Below are 14,095 nucleotides of genomic sequence, written 5' to 3'. Positions count from 1 at the left end.
CCTTAAGTTTTTAAGGAGCATTCAGATGTTTTAAATTTTAGTAAAATTAGTTTTAATTTTGCTAATGGCAGCAGATGTGTGGCAAACAGCCAGGGATTGAGCTTTAAACAAGTGTCTAGAGATATTCATGGATAGAATGTCTAGTTATTTATTGAAGTCATAAAGATTCTACTCCAGTGATACAGTACAAGCTTATTAAGGTGTTGGTGTGCAAAGTAAGTATTCATACATGTCTTTGAGCCATTTACTAGCATTTCTTGCTTATGATTCTTAGCACTATATGATTAGTAACTATAGACAGTTTGTAGGGAGAAAAATATCCAGAAATATCAGCCTTAGAGCAATTCATCTCAGTGATTTGGTTGAACAACTTTGATCATTGTGGAAAAGAGGGTTGTCTCTGAAACTTTTGACAGTAAAAGATTTTAGTTGTTCAGATGCTAGGTGAATATTGAAAGCTTTTCTTTCACTTTTGTCTGCCCTACTCTCTGTTCCCCAAAAGAAAATTTTAAGAAATTGATAAATAGATTTTTATGGGTAAAGATGCTTCAGAATTTGCTTGCTGTATAGTTTAGACAAAAATAAAATCATGTTATTTAACTGTCCAGTGTCAAATGTTACAACCTATAGTTATTAATTATACAGGAGTGTTTTTTTTTTTTTTAAGTTTAAGTAATCTTTACACCCAATGTGGGGCTTGAATTCACAGCCCCAAGATCAAGTGTTACGTGCTCTACAGACTGAGCCAGCCGGGCGCCCCTAAATAAGAGGGTTTTTAAGCCTACCTTTAATTTACCAATATGTTTAATAACCTACTTAGGATTTGATGACTAGTTAAAACTAAAGCCTTTTGGATTTTCTGTACATGTTTAGTTATCAAACCATAATATACCATGTTAAGTCATTTCCCCAGTGGCTTTCACTAAAAACAAAAACAAAAAAACCCCTAAGAATATACTAAAAATTATGTGTAAGATGTTTGCCTTTATTTCAGAGAGGGTTCTGCCTTTGTGAGTAGCTAGTCTGTTGGCATTTAATCTGTCCTTAAAAGCCTTGAACAACGTAAATTAGTAGCTAGACAGAAATTGTGACCAAGATGGCATTGTGAATAGATGCTTTGAAGTATCTGTTTTACTTCTCCTTGGAGTGATAGATAAAACATGGAAAAAGAAAACTGAAGAAACAACGGCCCTCAAAAAAGATACGCTATGTCCAAGGGGTGGACTTACTCTGGGTGTGTGAGCAAGCACGGGCAACCAGGAGTTTGGTTTGGTTGTGGTGAGGGATCTGTAGGTGCTACATGCATAGCCTGGTGTTGGAGTCAGACTCACTGTTTGAACTCACCCACCCACTCTCCAAAGTAGGCGGAACTAGGCTCTTCCATTTGTTATGTGAGGCTATACCTTGTAGGAGGCTGTAGGGTAGGGAGGCAAGAAGAACAGAAACTAGAACCTACTGTTTGCTGACTTAGAGACTGGATTGAGTGCTGGGAATTTCAAACTGGCAGTAGGAGATCTGGTTCAGGACAGATGGATCAGATTGAGTTTGAGCACTAGAACATGAGGACAGTGAAGGGATATATCCTACTTATAATAAGATTGTAAATTCTGAAATTTAAAAGTACATGAATGATCATATTGCAATATATAAATTTCAGATCACATTGTACACCTTAAACTTAGGAAACGTTATGTCTCTTACATCAATGAAGAATAAAAATACATGAAAAATCCTAATTGTAAGAAAGCCAACAAAATCAAATGTGTATTAACTCTAGAGGATATTAAAATAACGGCCTGAATTGCTTTAAAAGAAGTTTAATATCTTCAAAAGAATAAATGAAGTATTCACATATTTTGAAAAAAAATTTTTTTTTCAACATTTATTTATTTTTGGGACAGAGAGAGACAGAGCATGAACGGGGGAGGGGCAGAGAGAGAGGGAGACACAGAATCGGAAACAGGCTCCAGGCTCTGAGCCATCAGCCCAGAGCCCAACGCGGGGCTCGAACTCACGGACCGCGAGATCGTGACCTGAGCTGAAGTCGGACGCTCAACCGACTGAGCCACCCAGGCGCCCCAGTATTCACATACTTTGAAATACAAACTGTCAGAATAAAACCAGAACAAATAGATCTGGAAAAGAGCCAACTAGAAATCTTAGAAATGAAAGTTAGTTACTAAAATAAAAATTTAATAGATTAAATAGTCCTCATCAAGTAGAGGATTAGTAAATTGAAATTCACCCTCAGTGCACATAGAAAAGCAAAAGGATTTTCAAGAAAAGTGAGAAGGCATTTAAGAGGCATGAAGCTGTAGCCTACATTTAATAGGCCATTTCAGAGCGAAGACAGAAATGGTGAAATATGCAAAGAGATGATAAGAATCTTTCAGATTTTGATGAAACAAGAGTCTTCAGATCAAAAGTACCCTTTGAATACTAAGCAGGATAAGTAAAAAGAAATCCACGGGCTTAAAAACAAAAACAAGAAATAGCCCAACTTAAAAGCATCCAAAGAGAAAAGTGAAAATGCTGTATCAGCCCAGTTGTTGCTCTTTTGAGGTGGACTTTTTATCTTTCACTGTATGCAGAAGACACAGGGGTGAGTGATTCGTAGTAATAGCTGTGCAAGGGGAAAAGGAAAGGTGAATGAATATTACTCTAGAATTTCACACTGGTCTAAGTAAACAGTCTAGAGTGAAAGCAAAATAAAAATACTTCACGTATAGAAAGATGAATGTCATTTACCATTAACCCACCCACATTAAAGAAGGAAACTTAATTAAATTATATATTTGTATAAGATATTTGTATAAGAGTAGACTCAGAGGGAAAAAAGCATTGGGATATAGGCGAGACTGTGAAGAGCAAGAAATGGATAAAACATGTTGGGAAAATTAAGTATTGATAATACAAACAACCTTTTGAAATACTAAATGCTAAAATTTAATTTAATTTAATTTTTTTATTTTGTTTTATTATTTTCTAAGTTTATTAATTTTGAGAGAGAGAATATCCCCAGAAGGGGATTCCCCTTAAATGCTAAAGTTGTCGTCAAGAGTAGTAAGATTGTGGTGACTTAGTCTGTTGAACCCAGGCTCTTGATTTCCGGCCAAGGTTATGACCGCAGGATTTCCTGAATTTGAGTCCTTTGTCTGGCTCTGCGCTGACAGTGTGGAGCCTCCTCGGGATTCTCTCCCTCTCTGACCCTCCCCTGCACACTCTCTCTCTCTCTCTCTCTCTCTCTCTCAAAATAAATCGATACACTTAAAAAAATGCATAATAAGATCAAAGAAGTTTTCAGTAATTAAAGGTTTCTTTCCTGTTTAGAGGAAAGTTGAGATGCTGAATAACTTTGCAGATGATGAGAAAGATTCACAGAAAAGTGTGTATGTTAAATTTTTAAGTGGAATCATTTAAACAGAAATGTAATCTTACAAATTTCAAACCATCTTAAGGGATGGGGTGGGAAGAAAATACAGAAAACTCTATCAATCTAACAGATGGCAAGAAAGGCAAAACAAAAATAAGAGCAAAGCAAAAGGATGGTAAAATGAAAACAGACAGTAAGGGGGCAGAAGTCCAGATGTACCACTACTCAGGTAGTGAGCCAGATTTCATGGTGCTGCATATCATTTCAGTAACTGACATTCTATAAATATGTGGAAACAGTTTCTATTTTTTTAATATGTTTAGAGAGACATGTGTTCTGGGTCCTCTGCTATCAGCTGCTCAAGTTCTTTGCTCTTGAGACTATCCTCTTGATGTATTAAACCAACAGTTTCTTCCTCATCATTTTCATCCCTATATAAAACAGAGTCAGTCTTTCCTTGATTCCATTCTCCTTTCTAGCTCCTGCTGAAAGTCCAGATACTGCTTCTACTGTTTCATTTCCCATTCTCACTTCAAGCTGTTGCTTCTGCCCCATTCTTCCTGCTGAAACTGCTATTGTCAACAGGCTACCAGTAAGCTCCATGTTGCTAATCCAGTTTTTACATCTGTCCTTTTCCTCCCTGCCATGAAAAATACACAAATACCTACTCATACATCGAATATTGTTTTACACATAGAGATAATATAGGAAGTTGGTTAAGAGCATAGACTAATCAGGGGCGCCTGGGTGGCACAGTCGGTTAAGCGTCCAACTTCAGCTCAGGTCACGATCTCGCGGTCCGTGAGTTTGAGCCCCGCGTCGGGCTCTGGGCTGATGGCTCAGAGCCTGGAGCCTGTTTCCTATTCTGTGTCTCCGTCTCTCTCTGCCCCTCCCCCGTTCATGCTCTGTCTCTCTCTGTCCCCAAAATAGATAAACGTTAAAAAAAAAAAAAAAGAGCATAGACTAATCAAAATGTGTGTTTCAATTCCTGACTGTGCCTTCATGTTTAAAATACCAGCTGTGTGGTTTTGGGGGAAGTTGCAAACTTCTCTGTGCCTCAGTTTCCTCATCTTTACGATGAAGATAATAGTACTTACCTCAGCAGTTTTGTTAAGATCAAATGAAATAATGCACATAAAACACATAGTACAGTATGTGGCACATATTAAATGCTTAGTAAATGTTAGCTCTGTCATTAGTAAATATTTTATTATTGAGTGAGGATATAAATTTATAAGGGGCATTTTTTTAAGTGTGAGATTTTTTCTCTCTCTCTGCCCCTCCCCTGCTCATGCTCTCTCTCTCTCAAAAATAAATAAACTTAAAAAAAATTAAGTTCTGTCAGTTTAAAAAAAAGGAATAGAATTAGACATTTATATGTATATATCTTTAATTGTTTAGCTGTTTTTACACTTTATTGTGTGATAACTTATTGTGTGTATGCTTGTGATTTACTGTTTTCATTAGATTTTGCTAAGATTTATCTTAACAGCATATGTGTCTAGCTTATAAATTATATGTATCTAGTTCATTAATTTTCATGGAGATAATTAGAGCACATACTTTTGATGGTTGTGTGAATTAAATGATACATGTAAAGTACTTAAAATAGTGCTTGGCACATAGTAAAGGCTCAAAGAAAGATAGCTACTATTATGTTTATTATTGTTCACTACTGTATGAAATGTGGTATGAATATAACATGGTATGTTTAGCTATTCCAGTTCTTATGGGCATTTGGGTTCTTTCCAATTTGAAGCAACAGAACACAGTGCTGCTCTGAACATTCATATACCTTTTTCCTTGTACCCTTGTGCAAGTTTCTATTAGGGCAAATATATTGGCCTAGAAGAATTTGCTAGGTCATAAGTTATGCTTATGTTCAGCTATATCAGGTAATGCCAACTTGTTTAGCCAGGTAATTGTGCCATTTATATTTCCACCAGCAGTGTATGAGTTCCCACTGCTCCATAGCCCTTGCCAACACTAGATGTTGATACATTTTTTTCATTTTTCCCGATCTGATTGTTGTAAAATGGATTCTTGTGGTTTCTTTTGGGTTCTGTCCATAATGAGGCAGCCATCTCTTTGTATGTTTATTGGTCCCTTGTATTTCCTTTCCTTCTTGTTCTTGTCTTCTCTGTTTTTCTAATGATCTTTTTCTTGTTAATTTGGAGGAATTCCTAAATATTGGTACTTATCCTTTGTTGATGCTATTTGTTAGAAATATCTTCTCCCAGTTTGAGGCTTTTCTTTTCTTTTCTCTTCTTTTCTTTTCTTTTCTTTTCTTTTCTTTTCTTTTCTTTTCTTTTCTTTTCTTTTCTTTTCTTTTCTTTTCTTTCTGGGTTTTATTTTTAAGTAATCTCCACACCCAACATGGGACTCAAACTCACAACCCCAAGATCAAGAGTCAAATGCTTTCCTGACTGAGCCAACCAGGCACCCATCTTTTGTTTTGTTTTGTTTTGTTTTGTTTTAAATGGGATCTTTTGATGGACAGAGGTTTTGAATTTTAGTTTAGTAGAATAGGTCCATTTTTTCTTGTTTAAGAAATCTGTCTCTACCATAAAAATATTCTCTGTTGTTGTCTGTTAGGCATGTAAATGCCTTCACACTTAAGTTCTTAATTTACCTGGAATTGGCTGTTTATGGGATGAAGTATATCTAGTTTTTAATTTTTAGTGAATTTTGGGGGGTGTTATACACTCTTCCCAGTAGCCACTCAGTAGTCATCCTTTCCTCATTAATATCTCTAGAATAATTTTGAGTGGAAGAATTTATAGTGTGTGTCCTTGTTTTGTACCTTATAAAGAAATGCACCTAATTTTTTGTCATTGAATATGTTTGTTATAGGTTTGTTTTATTTTCTAAGGAAATTCCTTTTTGTCCTAATTTTTAAAAAAGGTTTGAAACTTGCGTTGGTGTTGAATTTCAGTAAATGCTTTTTCTTTAGCTCTTGAAATGATTCTATAGCTTTTTTTCTTCAGTCAGTTAATGAGGGGAATTAATAGTTTTTCTAATGTTCAACTATTCTTGTATTCCTAGGATATTGGCCTATCATATATTATATTTTTTATACATTGCCAGATTGTTAGCTAACATTAAGTTTTTAATTTTGTTTAAAAGCAACTACTTAATGTAACTTTTTAAAATTAACTTTCTAGCAGAAAATATAGGTGCTGAACTCAAAGCTCCACTCATTAAGCAAGAACCTCTCCAAGTAAGAGGTAAATATATTTTATTCTTTTTTTTTATTGTAATGGTGTTTTGTAAATATACAAAATTAGTTTATATAGAGCTCTTTATAATTACATTATTCTGAGTGTACAGTCCCTTTTTTTCTTTAAACATACTGACCATAAGGATTTATTCTCCTCTTTATAAACTAATTTTCTACCGAAATTCACTTTGCATTTTGGTCACAAATTTTGTGGTAATTGTTTTTTCAAAAGCCCAAAGAAAGGAGTAATGGCAAATACAAGTGATCAATTGCTTTATCATTTTTAGAAAAGTAATGTGATTAAAAAGCAGGAGACCCAAAACCTTTCAGTTACACCACGTTCGAATCCAGATAGAGTTTGGACATTCTTTTTTGACTTTGTTTTCTGGGAATAACTGAGTGACGAGGGAATTCTTGTTTGCAGCTCTGCTCTTTGTATGAGCTGTGGCTCTCACTTCCAAAGCAGCGTGTTTTAAAGGGCAGTAACTGTGATTAGAAGCACCACGGCTTTGGCACCAGGCAAAAGTGGACTTAGTTTGTGGCTCCAGCATGTACTAGCTGTATAGCCTTGGGCATTTTCCTTGAGCCGTATTTTTCACCCCTATGAGATTTTGCTAAATGCAATTTCTTTTCTAGGGTAACCTGGAAGATGGTCCATAGTATATAGTTACAGTTAGGAATAATTAATATGATTGCAGCAGCAGCATCCACAGTCTGGGCCAGGGCAGGCCAAGAGGGATTTTTGTATACTTTAAAGAAATCTTTAAAAAGTAACTTAAAAAAAACACTGATCTTTTAAAAGAAAGAAGTAATTCTTCTCTTTGCTCCAGAGTAGCTTATCTGGATTTAGAATTTTAGGATTATTCGAGTAAGGCAGTTTAGAGACGTGAAACTCATGCAAAAAGAAACCTGAACTACCTTATATGTATTTTTTTCAAATAAAGTTTTGATTTTTTTATACTGCACTTTGTTGGAAGTGTTATTAAATATTATTTGTGCATTTGATTTTAATAGTTAATGTGTTATTTTAAGAGTCCTTTCTAGCTACTGTAGTGACAGGTAATTTTAGTCTTAATATACTCTTTCCACTTCAAAGTACAATGGAAAACTCATTAATAGATCTGAGAATAGAATATGAAGTAACTGGGTGACAGTTTGAAATGGAACACGTGACTCGTGTTGTTTTGTCCTGCTCTTCAGATATTTGCTCATGTTATTTACCTACATTATGTGACCAGAGTCTCATTTTGCAATGATTTATAAACATAGACCTATGTTGAGTGTAATTTTTAATTCACAGACTATAATTGATGCCAAATTGGTATTTTGTTATTGATCTCTGGTTTGTTTGGTTTTTTTTCAACATTTATTTATTTTTGGGACAGAGAGAGACAGAGCGTGAACGGGGGAGGGGCAGAGAGAGACGGAGACACAGAATAGGAAACAGGCTCTAGGCTCTGAGCCATCAGCCCAGAGCCTGACGCGGGGCTCGAACTCCCGGACCGCGAGATCGTGACCTGGCTGAAGTCTAACACTTAACCGACTGCGCCACCCAGGCACCCCGATCTCTGGTTTTTTAATGAACAATTTGATGCTTGGTAATGGGGAAATAATTTAGTAGAAGACAGTATTTTACCTATTACCCATAATAAACCTTCTATAATTTTGTTAAACTTCCTATAATTTTTAACTGATAAAAATATTCCTTACGTTTACTTTAGCTTTCTTACATTATGTGAAATAGTCCAGTGGCTTTCAGGCCTTTTTTGACTACACCTCACGTAAGAAATATGAATGAAAACAAAAGTTTTCACAAAGAGTACTTATTCATTGTATGTACTACTCTTAGATTACTTTCTATTTTCATTTTTTATAAAAAATGTTTGAAAAACATTGAACCAGTATGGAATTTTTTTATTGAAACTTCATTTTCATTTAGACCCTAGACAATTTAAATTGTATTAGTACAATTTAAACAGACCAGTAATACCTATACAAGATGTCCATTAGACAAAGGATTAGCATTTTGGCATCAGTTATAGCTGAGCTATGGAGATAAAATCTACATTTAGGCAACAAATGGGATTCTGTCCTATTCTGCACTTGGAGAATTCCTTTTCTGATGCCATTCAGTGCATCAGGAAAAACATCAATTTTCTATGAAATTCATTAGTGAACCCACTTAAACATCAGCAAATGTTTATCTTCTAATATCGTTTCCAATTTGCATATTTATTATGTTTTTTTTTAATTATTATTTTTGGTTTTAGTCAAAGCAGTCCTTAAGAAGAGGGAATATGGACCAAAGTACACTCAGAATAATTTCATCACTGGAGTCAGAGCAATAAATGAGTTCTGTCTGAAATCCAGGTATAGTAGGTTTTTCTTTTTCTTTTTCTTTTTTAATGTGATAGTTCTATCTAATCTAAATAGCCATTTATTTCTTAGAATATGTTACTTGCTACCATCCATGTGGAAATTTTCCCATGACAGCTTCCTAAATTGAAGATCTATTTTGTTCAGTTAAAAAATGTTAAGATTGTTAGCTTACTAAACTGAATTCTGCTTCAACATGAGCAACTCCAGTCTTTTGTGATGTCTTAAAAAAGTTCAAAAAGGTAGGTTCTTGGGGTGTCTGGGTGGCTCAGTTGGTGGGTATCTGGCTCTTGATCTTGGCTCATGTTATGATCTCACAGTTCACGGGATTGAGCCCCGTGTAGGGCTCCTGCACTGACAGCATGGAGCCTGCTTGGGATTCTCTCTCCCATTCTCTCTCTGCCACTCTCCCACTCGTACTTTCTCTCTCAAAATAAATAAACTTAAAAAAAAAAAAAGGTTCTTCAAAACTTCTGTATCCCACAAGAACCTTAGGAGTTTTATTATTGTGTTAATATGTAGCTTATTATTAATAAGATATTTGTGTATTTGTTTAACTTTTTAAAGTTTTGGGTTTATTTGGCTAGCAGAGTTGAGTAATTTAGTTACATTTATGTTCACACTCCAGCTATGGTTTCTGTTGAGCATAAATTATTTTTCTGGTATCTTTTTGTTACTAATTTTGTTGTAATCTTAGATATTTATTGAGATATTTGTCACAAATTTAGAAGCCCCCCCCCCCTTTTGTGTGTTTACCTAAGGAAGCCATATTATGTTGAGGATTTCTTGGCAATTTAGACATCAGATTTAGCCTTTTTCCCCTCTCCCTCCTGGTCACATCCTATGTATTATAGTATCAAGAAATGAGAATTCCTGTCATCAGTTTTGTAACTTACTTATTAAAAACAACATTGTAACATTGTAAAAACAGTTGTAACAGTGATGTAAAAGAATGTTCTGTTTCACACTGAGTACTTCATTTAGTTCTCACAAAAATTTTGTGAATTAAGTGGATTAGGTGTTGCTGTCTCCGCATTGTAGGCCAAGAAACATAGTAAAGAGTTCATTGGCAACCTGGCTCACTTAGTGAGTCAGCATCAGGGAACTAGGATACATATCTTTGATAGGTAAACATTTTTTTACTAATATGTGATGGTTGGTTATGTTGGCTTGTTTTATTTATGTATGTATTTATTTAGTTTTAAAGATTTTATGTTAAATAATCTCCACACTCAAGTTGGGGCTCGAACCCACAACCCCAAGGTCAAGAGTCGCACATTCCACTGACTGAGCCAGCCAGGTGCCCGGGTTGTTGACTTATGTTAAACTCCAAAATAATTTCTTGGGATTTAATATATTCCATAGTAACCAGATTTTTACTTATAGGTCTTTCCATTGCTCTTGTAGAATTTCCTTAGAAAGACCAATAATCAAATTTAGAATGACTATTTAGCCGTGACTTGATGAATACATATACCCTTCAGAATTTAAGAGAATGGAAAATAAATAACACAGAATTGACATATACACTTTATGACTTGATACCTATAAATAGTATTACCACTTAGTATCATCAATTAGTATTAATCTGGATATAAACAAGTATGACTGTAAGTTTTAAATTTAAATTCTTAAATAGAGGATGATATCCTAATCCATGTTTTTTCTACTTCTCACTTTTTCCTCATACATCAGACATTGCAGTGGAATGTCCATAACAGATAAAAAACAAACACTGATGAATTAGTTGAATCTCTACATATTATGTTACCTATAGTGAGCATCAAGAATAATTTTTTTTTCACTGTCTCTTTTTGTATGCAAAAATGCCTTCTTTAAACTGATCTTTAAAGCCTTTAACTGATCTGTATAGCCTTTAAAAATCAGGATCAAGGTAGTGGCTTTTATCTGCCCCTAATAATCCTTCTGAGTACCTCAACTATATGAACCTTGTCTGAATATCAGCATGTTTCTTTCTCCAGTGATCTGGAACAACTTCGAAAAATCAGACGACGAAGTCCTCATGAAGATACCGAGTCCTTTACTGTATACTTGAGATCGGATGTGGAGGCAAAGTAAGAATATAGTTCTTTTAGAATAAATGTACAAGCCAAATTTGGGATTAATAAAAACCCATCTTATATAGACGCAGAAGTTTTTAAAGGATATATTTAAAAAGCAGAGTATTTTCATATTTGGAAACTTGTCTATCTGTGAGTTACTAGTATATACTAGTTAACTAAAAGTATGTCAAAATTTATAAGAAAATTTGCTGAAGTTACTCTTACTGTTTAGATTTAATTTAGAAAAGCTTCTTCAGTGTTTTATATTTTTTCTAAAGGACCTTATGCTTTGTTGTAAGATTCTCATGTAGTTATAATTCGTCTAGATTTAAATATGATTACAATAATGTCATTAAAATTGTTCATTGTCAATGGCCCATGTGTGTATGTGCAGATCTTTGGAAGTTTGGGGAAGCCCTGAAGCTCTTGCCAGAGAGAAAAAACTGCGTAAGGAAGCAGAAATAGAATACAGAGAAAGTAAGTATATTCAATTTAAAGTGGAGTTAATTAAAACATAACGTGCAGGTGAAACTGGGGCCTTTAATGAATAACTGTACTTCCTAGCCATTGCAGGTCTCTTGACTTTGGCTCTGTTGGTTCTAGCAAATACCAGTTTCCACTTTATAAAACAGTACCTTTTTTTTTTTTTTTCCTCCTGTATGGCTCTTTAAAAATGATGAGAGGTAACAAAGCTAGATGGTTGTTTCTATAAGATATGTCAATATTATAATTTATAGTCTGATTTGAAGATTATATTTATGTATGTATATCTATATATATAGATATATATAAAGCCTTCTATGTATATATTTATACATGTGTAAAGAATAAAAAGCCTCCTTTCATTTCCTGTAGTTACTATCTCATTTTCCTGACTATAGATAACTGTTGTTGGCAATTTGGTGTATATCTATCCAGAATATTTCTGATGAATTTTCAAATTTCTGTACATATTTTTTCACTTAAACATAACTGGGTGACACTATGCATATTGTTTGGCGTCTTGTCCTTTATGTTTACCAGTGTGACTGTAAACATCTTTCCATGTCTTTCTGTAGAGCTCTACCTCACTCCCATTCTTTTTTAACAGCTACAGAGTATTCTGTTATATGGACATAACAAGCTTTATGTTCTCCAATTTTTTACCATTACAAAGAACCATTAGTGAATGTCATATTTTAAAATATATAATATATACTGTTATTAAAAATACATGGTATAAAATGTTAGTAGAATTTTAGGGTTGAAGGACATGGGCATTTTAAGATTTGATAGAATGATTAGTTCTGAATAATTATTCTCCAAAGGCATATTGTGTCAATTTATACTTACAGTGTATGAGGGTGACTATTTCCTCATATCCTTGACAGTGCTGGATGTTACCATTGTTTTAACTTTCTTATGTATTTGATGGACAACAGATGGTACCTTTAATTTTGAGTTTTTCTGATTACCACTGAGGTTGGTTATCTTTTAATATATTTGTTTTTCTTAGTTTTCTGTGATAATTTTTATATCCTTTACTCTTCTGCTAGATTGTGTATCTTTTAAAATAGGTTTTCATGAGTTTTTGGTGTATTTTTAAACCGTAATTTTGTATGTTCTGAGTATTTTCTTTTGCTCCTTCTTCATATTTTGTTTTATCCACCCCCCCGTTAGTGGGAGATTTCAGACATAGGAGTACAGAGGAAAGTGTAACAACTCCTCGAGAATCCCATCACTCAGCTTTACAGTTATCAACACGTGGCCAACCTTGTTTTATCTGTATTTCCTTTACTAACCCTCACTCTACTGAGGGTTAGTAATTCACTCTGCTGAATTATTTTGAAACCAGTCCCAGCTATTATATTATTCCATCTATAAATATTTCAGTATATGTCTCTAAAAAACAGGTATTTGTTTTAGTTAGTTCATATGATGGTGATGGTTAAACTGCTTTAGAAAAGCTCACTAACCACTGCCCTCAATAATCTGTCAGTAGCTCTTAATATCCTCTCAGTTGCCCTTTAGTTGAAGATCTAGGATGTTTTTGTATAGTTTTAATTTTGGCAAAGAAAATGAGTGACCTTCTGCTGATTATTTCTTTTCTTGACAAAGTTGAAAAAACATTTTGTCTCTTTCCAGCTAATCTAGTCAGGAGGAATAAGGACTATATTTGAGGTTCTTGTAGGCCCGGAATATATGATATTCAGATATCTGTATGTTGAGCAAGTGTAGATTGTTTTGCACAATCCAAGTCCTTTAAATCATAGTTCAGCATTTTGAAAAGTAATAAGGAGAATCAGTGCATCCTAGGATCTGTGCAGTTTTTGACTCTTAGAAGAAGCAAACATTTTAGAAGAAGCAAACATTTGTTGACTGTATATTCACAGATATGCTTAAGAGAGCTGCACCTAAATCCACAGGGGTGAAATATTTCAGTAAAACAAATACATACTGGGATCAGGGAACCTCAGAATTTTGGTATCACTATTCAAAGACTTCTATTGGGTATCTTTTCAGTAATACAGATGCTAATACTGGATATGATCAAATGTCGTTCCAGTAGGGCAGATTGCATTGGGGAATTAGATGCTGGCACTGCAGTTACAGATCTGTTCTATTACTTTGGGGAACTGATAGACTGTGGCAGGATTAAAATATAGATAGAGGTGCTAGTATCTGAGAAAAATATACACTTACTTTTCTTTGACAGGCTTTATTTAGGAGAATCTGAATTCTTCAACTATTTCTAAATTCTGTACAGGACCAGAGCTTAAAGGTGACAATATTACCTTCCCCTGATGAGTTGGTGAAATTTCTAAATGGAAATATGGTCAGTAATATAGATAGAAAAGGGATAGAGAGAGCTTCTTGAGAGTATGGGAGTTCAGTATAAAGAGGGGGAGCGGTGAGATAGGAAGGAGATCAAGGAGAAGTGAAACCAGCTGAAGGAAGATATGCAAGGAAGGAAAAACCAAGTAGGGCAAAGTAGTGGTGCTCAACTTGTCCCATTTTTGGCCAGTGGAAGCACCTCAAGTTGGTTCCAAAGTCCTTTTGTCATAACCCTAGTGTTGTAGCCTC

General features: G+C 34.6%; 1 protein-coding gene across 2 annotated transcripts in view; it reads left to right on the top strand.

The window, feature by feature from the left end:
• The window catches only part of SLC30A9 (solute carrier family 30 member 9), an 85,228-nt gene that overhangs the window by 27,278 nt on the left and 43,855 nt on the right, over positions 1–14,095 (top strand). For both annotated transcript variants that reach the window (XM_045056435.1, XM_023253156.2), the window contains exons 3-6: positions 6,538–6,600; positions 8,864–8,963; positions 10,952–11,044; positions 11,427–11,509. In XM_045056435.1, the coding sequence (XP_044912370.1) occupies positions 6,538–6,600; positions 8,864–8,963; positions 10,952–11,044; positions 11,427–11,509 (339 nt within the window). The remainder of the gene's footprint in view (positions 1–6,537; positions 6,601–8,863; positions 8,964–10,951; positions 11,045–11,426; positions 11,510–14,095) is intronic.

This window comes from Felis catus, chromosome B1, assembly GCF_018350175.1.
Source record: "Felis catus isolate Fca126 chromosome B1, F.catus_Fca126_mat1.0, whole genome shotgun sequence".
NCBI lineage: Eukaryota > Metazoa > Chordata > Mammalia > Carnivora > Felidae > Felis > Felis catus.
The sequence above is the reverse complement of the archived record's forward strand: the minus strand, read 5'-3'. Positions and strand labels throughout refer to the sequence as shown.